Source organism: Salvelinus alpinus, chromosome 6, assembly GCF_045679555.1.
Source record: "Salvelinus alpinus chromosome 6, SLU_Salpinus.1, whole genome shotgun sequence".
Taxonomy (NCBI): Eukaryota; Metazoa; Chordata; class Actinopteri; order Salmoniformes; family Salmonidae; genus Salvelinus; species Salvelinus alpinus.
Window position 1 is genome coordinate 91,576,217 of NC_092091.1, and position 20,954 is coordinate 91,597,170.

Consider the following 20,954-nt stretch of genomic DNA (forward strand, 5'->3'; position numbering starts at 1 on the left):
TTATTGGTTGGATTACAGACCTATGTCCTACTGGTTTTACTGTGTAAAGTTATTAACTGGAATGATTTTAATATTTACCTGAATACTATTCTCTGTGTCTGAAAGGCTTTTGGGAGCAGCATCTCCTGCTCCAAGCCAACTCTCCTTGAAAAGTGACCACTCCATGGATCGACTGATCTCATTTACAAATGGTGATCTCAGGTACAGTACCAGTCAAAAGTTTGGACACACCTACTCATTCAAGGGTTTTTCTTTATTTTTACTAATTTCTACATTGTAGAATAATAGTGAAGATACAACCATAAAATAACACGTGGAATCATGTACCAAAAAATGTTAAACAACTAGGCCTGTATTACTAGTGATATGGACTGGATTAGGACTATATTACTAGTAATGTGGACTGGAATAGGACTATATTACTAGTGATGTGGACTGGAATAGGACTATATTACTAGTGATGTGGACTGGAATAGGACTATATTACTAGTGATGTGGACTGGAATAGGACTATATTACTAGTGATATGGACTGGAATAGGACTATATGACTAGTGATGTGGATTGGAATAGGACTATATTACTAGTGATATGGACTGGAATAGGACTATATTACTAGTGATATGGACTGGAATAGGACTATATTACTAGTGATGTGGATTGGAATAGGACTATATTACTAGTGATGTGGATTGGAATAGGACTATATTACTAGTGATGTGGATTGGAATAGGACTATATTACTAGTGATATGGACTGGAATAGGACTATATGACTAGTGATGTGGATTGGAATAGGACTATATTACTAGTGATATGGACTGGAATAGGACTATATTACTAGTGATATGGACTGGAATAGGACTATATTACTAGTGATGTGGATTGGAATAGGACTATATTACTAGTGATGTGGATTGGAATAGGACTATATTACTAGTGATGTGGATTGGAATAGGACTATATTACTAGTGATATGGACTGGAATAGGACTATATTACTAGTGATATGGACTGGAATAGGACTATATTACTAGTGATATGGATTGGAATAGGACTATATTACTAGTGATATGGACTGGAATAGGACTATATTACTAGTAATGTGGACTGGAATAGGACTATATTACTAGTGATATGGACTGGAATAGACCTATATTACTAGTGATGTGGATTGGAATAGGACTATATTACTAGTGATATGGACTGGAATAGGACTATATGACTAGTGATGTGGATTGGAATAGGACTATATTACTAGTGATATGGACTGGAATAGGACTATATTACTAGTGATATGGACTGGAATAGGACTATATTACTAGTGATGTGGATTGGAATAGGACTATATTACTAGTGATGTGGATTGGAATAGGACTATATTACTAGTGATGTGGATTGGAATAGGACTATATTACTAGTGATATGGACTGGAATAGGACTATATTACTAGTGATATGGACTGGAATAGGACTATATTACTAGTGATATGGATTGGAATAGGACTATATTACTAGTGATATGGACTGGAATAGGACTATATTACTAGTGATATGGATTGGAATAGGACTATATTACTAGTGATATGGATTGGAATAGGACTATATTACTAGTGATATGGATTGGAATAGGACTATATTACTAGTGATATGGACTGGAATAGGACTATATTACTAGTGATGTGGATTGGAATAGGACTATATTACTAGTGATGTGGATTGGAATAGGACTATATTACTAGTGATGTGGATTGGAATAGGACTATATTACTAGTGATATGGACTGGAATAGGACTATATTACTAGTGATATGGACTGGAATAGGACTATATTACTAGTGATATGGGTTGGAATAGGACAATATGACTAGTGATGTGGATTGGAATAGGACTATATTACTAGTGATGTGGATTGGAATAGGACTATATTACTAGTGATGTGGATTGGAATAGGACTATATTACTAGTGATGTGGATTGGAATAGGACTATATTACTAGTGATGTGGATTGGAATAGGACTATATTACTAGTGATATGGACTGGAATAGGACTATATTACTAGTGATATGGACTGGAATAGGACTATATTACTAGTGATGTGGATTGGAATAGGACTATATTACTAGTGATATGGACTGGAATAGGACTATATTACTAGTAATGTGGACTGGAATAGGACTATATTACTAGTGATATGGACTGGAATAGGACTATATATTACTAGTGATATGGACTGGAATAGGACTATATTACTAGTGGTATGGACTGGAATAGGACTATATTACTAGTGATGTGGACTGGAATAGGACTATATTACTAGTGATATGGACTGGAATAGGCCTATATCTCTAACTGTTATTGGTTTACAGACCTATCATATGTAACTGTTATTAGTAGGTCTACAGACCTATCATATGTAACTGTTATTAGTAGGTCTACAGACCTATCATATGTAACTGTTATTAGTAGGTCTACAGACCTATCATATCTAACTGTTATTAGTAGGTCTATAGACCTATCATATCTAACTGTTATTAGTAGGTCTATAGACCTATCATATCTAACTGTTATTAGTAGGTCTACAGACCTATCATATCTAACTGTTATTAGTAGGTCTACAGACCTATCATATCTAACTGTTATTGGTGTGACTACAGACCTATCATATCTAACTGTTATTGGTTGGACTACAGATCTATCATATCTAACTGTTATTTGTTGGTCTACAGACCTATCATATCTAACTGTTATTAGTAGGTCTACAGACCTATCATATCTAACTGTTATTAGTAGGTCTACAGACCTATCATATCTAACTGTTAATAATTGGTCTACAGACCTATCATATCTAACTGTTATTAGTAGGTCTACAGACCTATCATATCTAACTGTTATTAGTAGGTCTACAGACCTATCATATCTAACTGTTATTAGTAGGTCTACAGACCTATCATATCTAACTGTTATTGGTGTGACTACAGACCTATCATATCTAACTGTTATTGGTTGGACTACAGACCTATCATATCTAACTGTTATTGGTTGGTCTACAGACCTATCATATCTAACTGTTATTAGTAGGTCTACAGACCTATCATATCTAACTGTTATTAGTAGGTCTAAAGACCTATCATATCTAACTGTTATTAGTAGGTCTAAAGACCTATCATATCTAACTGTTATTGGTTGGTCTACAGACCTATCATATCTAACTGTTATTGGTTGGATTACAGACCTATGTCCTACTGGTTTTACTGTGTAAAGTTATTAACTGGAATGATTTTAATATTTACCTGAATACTATTCTCTGTGTCTGAAAGGCTTTTGGGAGCAGCATCTCCTGCTCCAAGCCAACTCTCCTTGAAAAGTGACCACTCCATGGATCGACTGATCTCATTTACAAATGGTGATCTCAGGTACAGTACCAGTCAAAAGTTTGGACACACCTACTCATTCAAGGGTTTTTCTTTATTTTTACTAATTTCTACATTGTAGAATAATAGTGAAGATACAACCATAAAATAACACGTGGAATCATGTACCAAAAAATGTTAAACAACTAGGCCTGTATTACTAGTGATATGGACTGGATTAGGACTATATTACTAGTAATGTGGACTGGAATAGGACTATATTACTAGTGATGTGGACTGGAATAGGACTATATTACTAGTGATGTGGACTGGAATAGGACTATATTACTAGTGATGTGGACTGGAATAGGACTATATTACTAGTGATATGGACTGGAATAGGACTATATGACTAGTGATGTGGATTGGAATAGGACTATATTACTAGTGATATGGACTGGAATAGGACTATATTACTAGTGATATGGACTGGAATAGGACTATATTACTAGTGATGTGGATTGGAATAGGACTATATTACTAGTGATGTGGATTGGAATAGGACTATATTACTAGTGATGTGGATTGGAATAGGACTATATTACTAGTGATATGGACTGGAATAGGACTATATGACTAGTGATGTGGATTGGAATAGGACTATATTACTAGTGATATGGACTGGAATAGGACTATATTACTAGTGATATGGACTGGAATAGGACTATATTACTAGTGATGTGGATTGGAATAGGACTATATTACTAGTGATGTGGATTGGAATAGGACTATATTACTAGTGATGTGGATTGGAATAGGACTATATTACTAGTGATATGGACTGGAATAGGACTATATTACTAGTGATATGGACTGGAATAGGACTATATTACTAGTGATATGGATTGGAATAGGACTATATTACTAGTGATATGGACTGGAATAGGACTATATTACTAGTAATGTGGACTGGAATAGGACTATATTACTAGTGATATGGACTGGAATAGACCTATATTACTAGTGATGTGGATTGGAATAGGACTATATTACTAGTGATATGGACTGGAATAGGACTATATGACTAGTGATGTGGATTGGAATAGGACTATATTACTAGTGATATGGACTGGAATAGGACTATATTACTAGTGATATGGACTGGAATAGGACTATATTACTAGTGATGTGGATTGGAATAGGACTATATTACTAGTGATGTGGATTGGAATAGGACTATATTACTAGTGATGTGGATTGGAATAGGACTATATTACTAGTGATATGGACTGGAATAGGACTATATTACTAGTGATATGGACTGGAATAGGACTATATTACTAGTGATATGGATTGGAATAGGACTATATTACTAGTGATATGGACTGGAATAGGACTATATTACTAGTGATATGGATTGGAATAGGACTATATTACTAGTGATATGGATTGGAATAGGACTATATTACTAGTGATATGGATTGGAATAGGACTATATTACTAGTGATATGGACTGGAATAGGACTATATTACTAGTGATGTGGATTGGAATAGGACTATATTACTAGTGATGTGGATTGGAATAGGACTATATTACTAGTGATGTGGATTGGAATAGGACTATATTACTAGTGATATGGACTGGAATAGGACTATATTACTAGTGATATGGACTGGAATAGGACTATATTACTAGTGATATGGGTTGGAATAGGACTATATGACTAGTGATGTGGATTGGAATAGGACTATATTACTAGTGATGTGGATTGGAATAGGACTATATTACTAGTGATGTGGATTGGAATAGGACTATATTACTAGTGATGTGGATTGGAATAGGACTATATTACTAGTGATGTGGATTGGAATAGGACTATATTACTAGTGATATGGACTGGAATAGGACTATATTACTAGTGATATGGACTGGAATAGGACTATATTACTAGTGATGTGGATTGGAATAGGACTATATTACTAGTGATATGGACTGGAATAGGACTATATTACTAGTAATGTGGACTGGAATAGGACTATATTACTAGTGATATGGACTGGAATAGGACTATATATTACTAGTGATATGGACTGGAATAGGACTATATTACTAGTGGTATGGACTGGAATAGGACTATATTACTAGTGATGTGGACTGGAATAGGACTATATTACTAGTGATATGGACTGGAATAGGCCTATATCTCTAACTGTTATTGGTTTACAGACCTATCATATGTAACTGTTATTAGTAGGTCTACAGACCTATCATATGTAACTGTTATTAGTAGGTCTACAGACCTATCATATGTAACTGTTATTAGTAGGTCTACAGACCTATCATATCTAACTGTTATTAGTAGGTCTATAGACCTATCATATCTAACTGTTATTAGTAGGTCTATAGACCTATCATATCTAACTGTTATTAGTAGGTCTACAGACCTATCATATCTAACTGTTATTAGTAGGTCTACAGACCTATCATATCTAACTGTTATTGGTGTGACTACAGACCTATCATATCTAACTGTTATTGGTTGGACTACAGATCTATCATATCTAACTGTTATTTGTTGGTCTACAGACCTATCATATCTAACTGTTATTAGTAGGTCTACAGACCTATCATATCTAACTGTTATTAGTAGGTCTACAGACCTATCATATCTAACTGTTATTAATTGGTCTACAGACCTATCATATCTAACTGTTATTAGTAGGTCTACAGACCTATCATATCTAACTGTTATTAGTAGGTCTACAGACCTATCATATCTAACTGTTATTAGTAGGTCTACAGACCTATCATATCTAACTGTTATTGGTGTGACTACAGACCTATCATATCTAACTGTTATTGGTTGGACTACAGACCTATCATATCTAACTGTTATTGGTTGGTCTACAGACCTATCATATCTAACTGTTATTAGTAGGTCTACAGACCTATCATATCTAACTGTTATTAGTAGGTCTAAAGACCTATCATATCTAACTGTTATTAGTAGGTCTAAAGACCTATCATATCTAACTGTTATTGGTTGGTCTACAGACCTATCATATCTAACTGTTATTGGTTGGATTACAGACCTATGTCCTACTGGTTTTACTGTGTAAAGTTATTAACTGGAATGATTTTAATATTTACCTGAATACTATTCTCTGTGTCTGAAAGGCTTTTGGGAGCAGCATCTCCTGCTCCAAGCCAACTCTCCTTGAAAAGTGACCACTCCATGGATCGACTGATCTCATTTACAAATGGTGATCTCAGGTACAGTACCAGTCAAAAGTTTGGACACACCTACTCATTCAAGGGTTTTTCTTTATTTTTACTAATTTCTACATTGTAGAATAATAGTGAAGATACAACCATAAAATAACACGTGGAATCATGTACCAAAAAATGTTAAACAACTAGGCCTGTATTACTAGTGATATGGACTGGATTAGGACTATATTACTAGTAATGTGGACTGGAATAGGACTATATTACTAGTGATGTGGACTGGAATAGGACTATATTACTAGTGATGTGGACTGGAATAGGACTATATTACTAGTGATGTGGACTGGAATAGGACTATATTACTAGTGATATGGACTGGAATAGGACTATATGACTAGTGATGTGGATTGGAATAGGACTATATTACTAGTGATATGGACTGGAATAGGACTATATTACTAGTGATATGGACTGGAATAGGACTATATTACTAGTGATGTGGATTGGAATAGGACTATATTACTAGTGATGTGGATTGGAATAGGACTATATTACTAGTGATGTGGATTGGAATAGGACTATATTACTAGTGATATGGACTGGAATAGGACTATATTACTAGTGATATGGACTGGAATAGGACTATATGACTAGTGATGTGGATTGGAATAGGACTATATTACTAGTGATATGGACTGGAATAGGACTATATTACTAGTGATATGGACTGGAATAGGACTATATTACTAGTGATGTGGATTGGAATAGGACTATATTACTAGTGATGTGGATTGGAATAGGACTATATTACTAGTGATGTGGATTGGAATAGGACTATATTACTAGTGATATGGACTGGAATAGGACTATATTACTAGTGATATGGACTGGAATAGGACTATATTACTAGTGATATGGATTGGAATAGGACTATATTACTAGTGATATGGACTGGAATAGGACTATATTACTAGTAATGTGGACTGGAATAGGACTATATTACTAGTGATATGGACTGGAATAGACCTATATTACTAGTGATGTGGATTGGAATAGGACTATATTACTAGTGATATGGACTGGAATAGGACTATATGACTAGTGATGTGGATTGGAATAGGACTATATTACTAGTGATATGGACTGGAATAGGACTATATTACTAGTGATATGGACTGGAATAGGACTATATTACTAGTGATGTGGATTGGAATAGGACTATATTACTAGTGATGTGGATTGGAATAGGACTATATTACTAGTGATGTGGATTGGAATAGGACTATATTACTAGTGATATGGACTGGAATAGGACTATATTACTAGTGATATGGACTGGAATAGGACTATATTACTAGTGATATGGATTGGAATAGGACTATATTACTAGTGATATGGACTGGAATAGGACTATATTACTAGTGATATGGATTGGAATAGGACTATATTACTAGTGATATGGATTGGAATAGGACTATATTACTAGTGATATGGATTGGAATAGGACTATATTACTAGTGATGTGGATTGGAATAGGACTATATTACTAGTGATGTGGATTGGAATAGGACTATATTACTAGTGATGTGGATTGGAATAGGACTATATTACTAGTGATATGGACTGGAATAGGACTATATTACTAGTGATATGGACTGGAATAGGACTATATTACTAGTGATATGGATTGGAATAGGACTATATGACTAGTGATGTGGATTGGAATAGGACTATATTACTAGTGATGTGGATTGGAATAGGACTATATTACTAGTGATGTGGATTGGAATAGGACTATATTACTAGTGATGTGGATTGGAATAGGACTATATTACTAGTGATGTGGATTGGAATAGGACTATATTACTAGTGATATGGACTGGAATAGGACTATATTACTAGTGATATGGACTGGAATAGGACTATATTACTAGTGATGTGGATTGGAATAGGACTATATTACTAGTGATATGGACTGGAATAGGACTATATTACTAGTGATGTGGATTGGAATAGGACTATATTACTAGTGATGTGGATTGGAATAGGACTATATTACTAGTGATATGGACTGGAATAGGACTATATTACTAGTGATATGGACTGGAATAGGACTATATTACTAGTGATATGGACTGGAATAGGACTATATTACTAGTGATGTGGATTGGAATAGGACTATATTACTAGTGATATGGACTGGAATAGGACTATATTACTAGTGATGTGGACTGGAATAGGACTATATTACTAGTGATATGGACTGGAATAGGACTATATTACTAGTGATATGGACTGGAATAGGACTATATTACTAGTGATATGGACTGGAATAGGACTATATTACTAGTGATGTGGACTGGAATAGGACTATATTACTAGTGATGTGGATTGGAATAGGACTATATTACTAGTGATATGGACTGGAATAGGACTATATTACTAGTGATATGGACTGGAATAGGACTATATTACTAGTGATATGGACTGGAATAGGACTATATTACTAGTGATATGGACTGGAATAGGACTATATTACTAGTGATATGGACTGGAATAGGACTATATTACTAGTGATATGGACTGGAATAGGACTATATTACTAGTGATGTGGATTGGAATAGGACTATATTACTAGTGATATGGACTGGAATAGGACTATATTACTAGTGATGTGGACTGGAATAGGACTATATTACTAGTGATATGGACTGGAATAGGACTATATTACTAGTGATATGGACTGGAATAGGACTATATTACTAGTGATGTGGATTGGAATAGGACTATATTACTAGTGATGTGGACTGGAATAGGACTATATTACTAGTGATATGGACTGGAATAGGACTATATTACTAGTGATATGGACTGGAATAGGACTATATTACTAGTGATGTGGATTGGAATAGGACTATATTACTAGTATTGTGGATTGGAATAGGACTATATTACTAGTGATGTGGATTGGAATAGGACTATATTACTAGTGATATGGACTGGAATAGGACTATATTACTAGTGATATGGACTGGAATAGGACTATATTACTAGTGATATGGACTGGAATAGGACTATATTACTAGTGATGTGGATTGGAATAGGACTATATTACTAGTGATGTGGATTGGAATAGGACTATATTACTAGTGATATGGACTGGAATAGGACTATATTACTAGTGATATGGACTGGAATAGGACTATATTACTAGTGATATGGATTGGAATAGGACTATATTACTAGTGATGTGGATTGGAATAGGACTATATTACTAGTGATATGGACTGGAATAGGACTATATTACTAGTGATGTGGACTGGAATAGGACTATATTACTAGTGATATGGACTGGAATAGGACTATATTACTAGTGATATGGACTGGAATAGGACTATATTACTAGTGATGTGGATTGGAATAGGACTATATTACTAGTGATGTGGATTGGAATAGGACTATATTACTAGTGATATGGACTGGAATAGGACTATATTACTAGTGATATGGACTGGAATAGGACTATATTACTAGTGATATGGACTGGAATAGGACTATATTACTAGTGATGTGGATTGGAATAGGACTATATTACTAGTGATATGGACTGGAATAGGACTATATTACTAGTGATGTGGACTGGAATAGGACTATATTACTAGTGATATGGACTGGAATAGGACTATATTACTAGTGATATGGACTGGAATAGGACTATATTACTAGTGATATGGACTGGAATAGGACTATATTACTAGTGATGTGGATTGGAATAGGACTATATTACTAGTGATGTGGATTGGAATAGGACTATATTACTAGTGATATGGACTGGAATAGGACTATATTACTAGTGATATGGACTGGAATAGGACTATATTACTAGTGATATGGACTGGAATAGGACTATATTACTAGTGATGTGGATTGGAATAGGACTATATTACTAGTGATGTGGATTGGAATAGGACTATATTACTAGTGATATGGACTGGAATAGGACTATATTACTAGTGATATGGACTGGAATAGGACTATATTACTAGTGATATGGATTGGAATAGGACTATATTACTAGTGATATGGATTGGAATAGGACTATATTACTAGTGATATGGACTGGAATAGGACTATATTACTAGTGATATGGACTGGAATAGGACTATATTACTAGTGATGTGGATTGGAATAGGACTATATTACTAGTGATGTGGATTGGAATAGGACTATATTACTAGTGATATGGACTGGAATAGGACTATATTACTAGTGATATGGACTGGAATAGGACTATATTACTAGTGATGTGGATTGGAATAGGACTATATTACTAGTGATGTGGATTGGAATAGGACTATATTACTAGTGATATGGACTGGAATAGGACTATATTACTAGTGATATGGACTGGAATAGGACTATATTACTAGTGATGTGGATTGGAATAGGACTATATTACTAGTGATATGGATTGGAATAGGACTATATTACTAGTGATATGGACTGGAATAGGACTATATTACTAGTGATATGGATTGGAATAGGACTATATTACTAGTGATATGGATTGGAATAGGACTATATTACTAGTGATATGGATTGGAATAGGACTATATTACTAGTGATATGGACTGGAATAGGACTATATTACTAGTGATATGGATTGGAATATGACTATATTACTAGTGATATGGACTGGAATAGGACTATATTACTAGTGATGTGGATTGGAATAGGACTATATTACTAGTGATATGGATTGGAATAGGACTATATTACTAGTGATATGGACTGGAATAGGACTATATTACTAGTGATATGGATTGGAATAGGACTATATTACTAGTGATATGGATTGGAATAGGACTATATTACTAGTGATATGGATTGGAATAGGACTATATTACTAGTGATATGGACTGGAATAGGACTATATTACTAGTGATGTGGATTGGAATAGGACTATATTACTAGTGATGTGGATTGGAATAGGACTATATTACTAGTGATGTGGATTGGAATAGGACTATATTACTAGTGATGTGGATTGGAATAGGACTATATTACTAGTGATGTGGATTGGAATAGGACTATATTACTAGTGATGTGGATTGGAATAGGACTATATTACTAGTGATGTGGATTGGAATAGGACTATATTACTAGTGATGTGGATTGGAATAGGACTATATTACTAGTGATGTGGATTGGAATAGGACTATATTACTAGTGATATGGACTGGAATAGGACTATATTACTAGTAATGTGGACTGGAATAGGACTATATTACTAGTGATGTGGATTGGAATAGGACTATATTACTAGTGATATGGATTGGAATAGGACTATATTACTAGTGATATGGACTGGAATAGGACTATATTACTAGTGATATGGATTGGAATAGGACTATATTACTAGTGATATGGACTGGAATAGGACTATATTACTAGTGATATGGACTGGAATAGGACTATATTACTAGTGATGTGGACTGGAATAGGACTATATTACTAGTGATGTGGACTGGAATAGGACTATATTACTAGTGATATGGACTGGAATAGGACTATATTACTAGTGATATGGACTGGAATAGGACTATATTACTAGTGATATGGACTGGAATAGGACTATATTACTAGTGATGTGGACTGGAATAGGACTATATTACTAGTGATGTGGACTGGAATAGGACTATATTACTAGTGATATGGACTGGAATAGGACTATATTACTAGTGATGTGGACTGGAATAGGCCTTTATTACTATTGATATGGACTGGAATAGGACTATATTACTAGTGATATGGACTGGAATAGGACTATATTACTAGTGATGTGGACTGGAATAGGCCTTTATTACTATTGATATGGACTGGAATAGGACTATATTACTAGTGATATGGACTGGAATAGGACTATATTACTAGTGATATGGACTGGAATAGACCTATATTACTAGTGATGTTGACTGGAATAGGACTGTATATTACTAGTGATGTGGACTGGAATAGAACTATATTACTAGTGATATGGACTGGAATAGGACTATATTACTAGTGATGTGGACTGGAATAGAACTAGTAATATAGTCCTTTTGACTTCCGGCGCCGAAAAGAGATGGCTGCCTCGCTTCGTGTTCCTTGGAAAATATGCAGTATTTTGTTTTTTTACGTGTTATTTCTTACATCGGTACCCCGGGTAATCTTAGGTTTCATTACATACAGTCGGGAGGAACTACTGAATATACGATTAACGTCAACTCATCATCGTTCCTACCAGGAATATGACTTTCCCGAAACGGATCCAGTGTTTTGCCTTCCACACAATACAATGGATCTGATCCCAGCCGGCGACCCTGTGCGACGCCGAAAAAGGGGAAAACGTGGCGGTCTCGTGGTCAGGCTTCGGAGACGGGCACATCGCGCTCCACTCCCTAGCATACTACTCGCCAATGTCCAGTCTCTTGACAATAAGGTTGATGAAATCCGAGCACGGGTAGCATTCCAGAGAGACATCAGGGATTGCAACGTGCTCTGCTTCACGGAAACATGGCTAACTCAAGGGACGCTAACGGAGTCGGTGCAGCCAGCTGGTTTCTTCATGCATCGCGCCGACAGAAACAAACATCTTTCCGGTAAGAAGAGGGGCGGGGGGGTATGCCTTATGATTAACGAGAAGTGGTGTGATCATCATAACAACACACAAGAACTCAAGTCGTTCTGTTCACCTGATCTAGAACTCCTCACAATCAAATGTCGACCGCATTATCTACCAAGGGAATTCTCGTCAATCATAATCACAGCCGTATACATTCCCCCCCAAGCAGACACATCGATGGCCCTGAACGAACTTTATCTGACTCTTTGTAAACTGGAAACCACACACCCTGAGGCTGCATTCATCGTAGCTGGGGATTTTAACAAGGCTAATCTAAAAACAAAACTCCCTAAATTCTATCAGCATATCGATTGTGCTACCAGGGCTGGAAAAACACTAGACCATTGTTATACTAATTTCCGCGACGCTTATAAGGCCCTCCCCCGCCCCCCTTTCGGAAAAGCTGACCACGACTCCATTTTGTTGATTCCAGCCTACAAACAAAAACTCAAACAACAAGCTCCCGCGCTCAGGTCTGTTCAACGCTGGTCCGACCAATCTGAATCCACGCTTCAAGACTGCTTCGATCACGCGGATTGGAATATGTTCCGCATCGCGTCCAACAACAATATTGACGAATATGCTGATTCGGTGAGCGAGTTCATTAGGAAGTGCATTGACGATGTCGTACCCACAGCAACGATAAAAACATTCCCAAACCAGAAACCGTGGATTGACGGCAGCATTCGCGTGAAACTGAAAGCGCGAACCACTGCTTTTAACCAGGGCAAGGTGACCGGAAGCATGACCGAATACAAACAGTGTAGCTATTCTCTCCGCAAGGCAATCAAACAGGCTAAGTCTCAGTACAGAGACAAAATCGAGTCGAAATTCAACAGCTCAGACACAAGAGGTATGTGGCAGGGTCTACAGTCAATCACGGATTACAAAAAGAAAACCAGCCCCGTCGAGGACCAGGATGTCTTGCTCCCAGACAGGCTAAACAACTTTTTTGCCCGCTTTGAGGACAATACAGTGCCACTGACACGGCCCCCTACCAAAACCTGCGGGCTCTCCTTCACTGCAGCCGAGGTGAGTAAAACATTTAAACGTGTTAACCCTCGCAAGGCTGCAGGCCCAGACGGCATTCCCAGCCGCGTCCTCAGAGCATGCGCAGACCAGCTGGCTGGTGTGTTTACGGACATATTCAATCAATCCTTATCCCAGTCTGCTGTTCCCACATGCTTCAAGAGGGCCACCATTGTTCCTGTTCCCAAGAAAGCTAAGGTAACTGAGCTAAACGACTACCGCCCCGTAGCACTCACTTCCGTCATCATGAAGTGCTTTGAGAGACTAGTCAAGGACCATATCACCTCCACCCTACCGGACACCCTAGACCCACTCCAATTTGCTTACCGACCCAATAGGTCCACAGACGACGCAATCGCAACCACACTGCACACTGCCCTAACCCATCTGGACAAGAGGAATACCCATGTGAGAATGCTGTTCATCGATTACAGCTCAGCATTTAACACCATAGTACCCTCCAAACTCGTCATCAAGCTCGAGACCCTGGGTCTCGACCCCGCCCTGTGCAACTGGGTCCTGGACTTCCTGACGGGCCGCCCCCAGGTGGTGAGGGTAGGTAACAACATCTCCACCCCGCTGATCCTCAACACTGGGGCCCCACAAGGGTGCGTTCTGAGCCCTCTCCTGTACTCCCTGTTCACCCACGACTGCGTGGCCATGCACGCCTCCAACTCAATCATCAAGTTTGCGGATGACACTACAGTGGTAGGCTTGATCACCAACAACGACGAGACGGCCTACAGGGAGGAGGTGAGGGCCCTCGGAGTGTGGTGTCAGGAAAATAACCTCATACTCAACGTCAACAAAACAAAGGAGATGATTGTGGACTTCAGGAAACAGCAGAGGGAGCACCCCCCTATCCACATCGACGGGTCAGTAGTGGAGAAGGTGGAAAGTTTTAAGTTCCTCGGTGTACACATCACGGACAAACTGATCTGGTCCACCCACACAGACAGCGTTGTGAAGAAGGCGCAGCAGCGCCTCTTCAACCTCAGGAGGCTGAAGAAATTCGGCTTGTCACCAAAAGCACTCACAAACTTCTACAGATGCACAATCGAGAGCATCCTGTCGGGCTGTATCACCGCCTGGTACGGACACTGCTCCGCCCACAACCGTAAGGCTCTCCAGAGGGTAGTGAGGTCTGCAGAACGCATCACCAGGGGCAAACTACCTGCCCTCCAGGACACCTACACCACCCGATGTCACAGGAAGGCCATAAAGATCATCAAGGACAACAACCACCCAAGCCACTGCCTGTTCACCCCGCTATCATCCAGAAGGCGAGGTCAGTACAGGTGCATCAAAGCAGGGACCGAGAGACTGAAAAACAGCTTCTATCTCAAGGCCATCAGACTGTTAAACAGCCACCACTAACATTTAGCGGCCGCTGCCAACATACTGACTCAACTCCAGCCACTTTAAAAATGGGAATTGATGGAAATTATGTAAAAATGTACCACTAGCCACTTTAAGCAATGCCACTTAATACAATGTTTACATCCCCTACATTACCCATCTCATATGTATATATACTGTACTCTATATCATCTACTGCATCTTGCCATCTTTATGCAATACATGTACCACTAGCCACTTTAAACTATGCCACTTTATGTTTACATACCCTACAGTACTCATCTCATATGTATATACCGTACTCTATACCATCTACTGCATCTGCCATGCCGTTCTGTACCACCACTCATTCATATATCTTTATGTACATATTCTTTATCCCTTTACACTTGTGTGTGTGTGTAAGGTAGTAGTGTGGAATTGTTAGGTTAGATTACTGTTGGTTATTACTGCATTGTCGGAACTAGAAGCACAGGCATTTCGCTACACTCGCATTAACATCTGCTAACCATGTGTATGTGACTAATAAAATTTGATTTGATTTGATTTGATTTGATTTTATATTACTAGTGATATGGACTGGAATAGGACTATATTACTAGTGATGTGGACTGGAATAGGACTATATATTACTAGTGATATGGACTGGAATAGACCTATATTACTAGTGATATGGACTGGAATAGAACTATATTACTAGTGATATGGACTGGAATAGGACTATATTACTAGTGATATGGACTGGAATAGGACTATATTACTAGTGATATGGACTGGAATAGGACTATATTACTAGTGATATGGACTGGAATAGGACTATATTACTAGTGATATGGACTGGAATAGGACTATATTACTAGTGATGTGGACTGGAATAGACCTATATTACTAGTGATGTGGACTGGAATAGGACTATATTACTAGTGATATGGACTGGAATAGGACTATATATTACTAGTGATATGGACTGGAATAGGACTATATATTACTAGTGATATGGACTGGAATAGGACTATATATTACTAGTGATATGGACTGGAATAGGACTATATATTACTAGTGATATGGACTGGAATAGGACTATATTACTAGTGATATGGACTGGAATAGGACTATATTACTAGTGATATGGACTGGAATAGACCTATAATACTAGTGATTTGGACTGGAATAGACCTATATTACTAGTGATGTAGACTGGAATAGGACTGTATTACTAGTGATGTTGACTGGAGTAGGACTATATTACTAGTGATATGGGCTGTAATAGGACTATATTACTAGTGATATGGACTGGAATAGGACTATAGTACTAGTGGTATGGACTGGAATAGGACTATAGTACTAGTGGTATGGACTGGAATAGGTGTCACGGCATTTATCGGCAGAAGAAGAGGAATTTCAGACCAAAATGCAGCGTGGTACGTGTTCATCTTTATTAGCTTGTGAACACAGAATAACAAAAAAAAGAATAGCCGAAACAGTTCTGCAAGGTGCAACCAACACTAAACAGAAAATAACCACCCACAACTAACAGTGGGAAAACAAGCTACCTAAGTATGGTTCTCAATCAGAGAAAACGAAAGACAGCTGTCCCTGATTAAGAACCATACCCGGCCAAAACCTAGAATTACAAAACCTAAACATACAAACATAGAATGCCCACCCACATCACACCCTGACCAAACAAAAAATAGAAACATACAAAGCAATCTACGGTCAGGGCGTGACAATAGGACTATGTTACTAGTGATAAGGACTGGAATAGCTTGTAAATTCTTTATGAGCTCAGTTCAACTGTCGTACACTATGAGATCCCCGAATATATAAGCTTGTTTTACTCCAATGTTTGTTAACAACTGAATCGTCAACAAACAATGTATAGCTTCATAACATGGTTAAAACTTTCATTGTGATGTCATAGATGGTCAGTCCTGGCATCCATAGCCCCATCCATGAATTTGAGAGTGCTCACTTTCCTCCAACCCCATCCCAAAATTGTTTGCCCAAAAACTGGGTGTCCGCTTTCTTGTTGTTTGAACTACAGATTGTCCCTTTAAAAAGTGTTGGATTTCTCCTAATTTTAAAGAGGTGTGATCCTGTGAGGAATTGTGTTAAAAGCTGTTTTAAGACAAAAAAAACCCAAGGTTTTAGGATGATACTAAGACACTGCTCAGACAAACTGAGCCAGGAGTAAAATTAAATAAGAAACGTTTTTCTCAGCTGATAATCACAACAGTTTGAGGTACCGCAAAGGAAAGATGGTGATGACACTCATTGACATTGTTGCAAATGATGAGGAATAACCAATCACGATGAGGCATCGCCAACTGTGAACTCGATAGCACGCTTCAGACAACCACAGTGAATGTGACTGGACATCAGATGTTGTTTGATTTAATTTTCTCTTTGCCTACTCTTAATTATTTTCTAATGTTTACTTGCATATCCTTTTTTAACCAATTCTGATGGTTGTTAAAAGCAGAATTTTTACAATATTACCGTTATACATCACTCCCATTTAACAACACCAAATAGCTTTGGCACAGTAGACATCAACTTACTGATTAATATTGATCTTTCCACAGTGGTAAACAGGAGAGGGTGTGGTCACCGTGTCTGTCCATGAAGAGTGATTGTTCCATGGACAGGCCCATTACATTTGGAAAAGGTGCCAGGTAAGTGAAGAACCTAACCTAGAAATAACAGCCAATCACCTGATAGAAGATTAGTGTTCTACAAACAATGATGGAGAAGTAATTGGGGTTAAAAATGAAAGAACGAACAACATTTATCATTCATAAACAAAATCCCCCTTGTTCTTTCCACAGTGGTAAACAGGAGAGGGTGGGGTCACCGTGTCTGTCCATGAAGAGTGATTGGTCCATGGACAGGCCCATAACATTTGGAAAAGTGGCCAGGTAAGTGAAGAACAGCTTCCCCATTCCTGTAAATCTAGTAGGTTAGCTCCTGTATAATAGTCTTTAAAACAGCTTCCCCATTCCTGTACATCTTGTAGGTTAGCTCCTGTATAATAGTCTTTAAAACAGCTTCCCCATTCCTGTACATCTTGTAGGTTAGCTCCTGTATAATAGTCTTTAAAACAGCTTCCACATTTCTATACCACATTGTGTACAGTGAGCTGACAGCCAGTCTACTGACAGAGGACCTCTTCAGATGTTCAGTGTGTACAGAGGTTCTCAAAGAGCCAGTCTCCGTCCCCTGTGGACACAGTTACTGCAGACAGTGCATTGAGACCCACTGGACCCAGACAGGAGACTACGTCTGCCCCCAGTGCAGAAAGAGATTCAGAACCCGTCCTGACCTCCTCACTAACTCAGCCTTGGAGAAGGTGATTGAGAAACTCCACCAGGCAGGGTTCAAGGTCCCTGCTCTTCCCAAGCACTGCTACGCTGGACCTGGAGATGTGGCCTGTGATCTCTGCACTGAGAAACAGCTCAAAGCTGTGAAGTCCTGTCTGACCTGCACTGCCTCCTACTGTGAGAGTCATGTCAGACAACACTACACCGTAGCAGCTCTGCAGAGACACACCCTGGTGGAGGTGACTGGAAACCTGGAGCAGAAACTGTGCCAGCTCCACCACAGAGCTCTGGAGGTCTTCTGTAAGACAGACCAGGTTTCTGTTTGTCTGCTGTGTGCCTTGCAGGACCATAGAAACCATGATGTCATAAAGAATGAGAGAGATACTGTAGAGGTGGGTGTGTCTATAGTCTGGACTAGTGTGTGTTAGATACTGAAGAGGTGGGTGTGTCTATAGTCTGGACTAGTGTGGTAGATACTGTAGAGGTGGGTGTGTCTATAGTCTGGACCAGTGTGTGGTAGATACTGAAGAGGTGGGTGTGTCTATAGTCTGGACTAGTGTGGTAGATACTGAAGAGGTGGATGTGTCTATAGTCTGGACTAGTGTGGTAGATACTGAAGAGGTGGGTGTGTCTATAGTCTGGACTAGTGTGTGGTAGATACTGTAGAGGTGGGTGTGTCTATAGTCTGGACCAGTGTTGTGGTAGATACTGAAGAGGTGGGTGTGTCTATAGTCTGGACTAGTGTGTGGTAGATACTGAAGAGGTGGGTGTGTCTATAGTCTGGACCAGTGTGTGGTAGATACTGAAGAGGTGGGTGTGTCTATAGTCTGGACTAGTGTGTGGTAGATAGTGTAGAGGTGGGTGTGTCTATAGTTTGGACTAGTGTGTGGTAGATACTGTAGAGGTGGGTGTGTCTATAGTCTGGACTAGTGTGTGGTAGATACTGTAGAGGTGGGTGTGTCTATAGTCTGGATTAGTGTGTGGTAGATAGTGAAGAGGTGGGTGTGTCTATAGTCTGGACCAGTGTGTGGTAGATACTGTAGAGGTGGGTGTGTCTATAGTCTGGACTAGTGTGTGGTAGATACTGAAGAGGTGGGTGTGTCTATAGTCTGGACTAGTGTGTGGTAGATACTGAAGAGGTGGGTGTGTCTATAGTCTGGACTAGTGTGTGGTAGATACTGAAGAGGTGGGTGTGTCTATAGTCTGGACTAGTGTGGTAGATACTGAAGAGGTGGGTGTGTCTATAGTCTGGACTAGTGTGTGGTAGATACTGAAGAGGTGGGTGTGTCTATAGTCTGGACCAGTGTGTGGTAGATACTGAAGAGGTGGGTGTGTCTATAGTCTGGACCAGTGTTGTGGTAGATACTAAAGAGGTGGGTGTGTCTATAGTCTGGACTAGTGTGTGGTAGATACTGAAGAGGTGGGTGTGTCTATAGTCTGGACCAGTGTGTGGTAGATACTGAAGAGGTGGGTGTGTCTATAGTCTGGACCAGTGTTGTGGTAGATACTGAAGAGGTGGGTGTGTCTATAGTCTGGACCAGTGTGGTAGATACTGAAGAGGTGGGTGTGTCTATAGTCTGGACTAGTGTGTGGTAGATACTGTAGAGGTGGGTGTGTCTATAGTTTCTTCCTGCCACCAGGTCATTGGTCAGTATATTAAACATTGTAAGGCAGTGGGTTAAAAAGTGGGATGTTTCAGTTGTGCATTTGATTCCCTTTTAGTTAAATGTGCCTTTCTGCCTGTCTTTCAGTAAGTCTTAGTTTAACATAATACTAATGTGTTGGCTGTAATTGTCTATCAAGGAAAACACCCAAACTCAGGAGGAACAGATTGTCTCCAGGCTGGAAGCTCGACTCCAGAGAGAGATCACGATTCTACAACATAATACAGAGGAGCTTCCTGCTGACAACTCTGAGCAGGTACCATTTAGTGTCAATACGTTACCTTCTAGACAGACAGTACTGGTAGCTACCTTAACAATACTTTACCTTCTAGATATA

The 20,954-nt window shown here is 38.6% G+C and overlaps 1 protein-coding gene across 1 annotated transcript in view; it reads left to right on the plus strand.

The window, feature by feature from the left end:
- Positions 1-20,954, plus strand: part of LOC139579586 (uncharacterized) — a 149,812-nt gene that overhangs the window by 12,448 nt on the left and 116,410 nt on the right. The window contains exons 5-11 of the mRNA XM_071408340.1: positions 106-201; positions 3,317-3,412; positions 6,528-6,623; positions 18,219-18,308; positions 18,462-18,551; positions 18,769-19,345; positions 20,757-20,873. Of these exons, the coding sequence (XP_071264441.1) occupies positions 106-201; positions 3,317-3,412; positions 6,528-6,623; positions 18,219-18,308; positions 18,462-18,551; positions 18,769-19,345; positions 20,757-20,873 (1,162 nt within the window). The remainder of the gene's footprint in view (positions 1-105; positions 202-3,316; positions 3,413-6,527; positions 6,624-18,218; positions 18,309-18,461; positions 18,552-18,768; positions 19,346-20,756; positions 20,874-20,954) is intronic.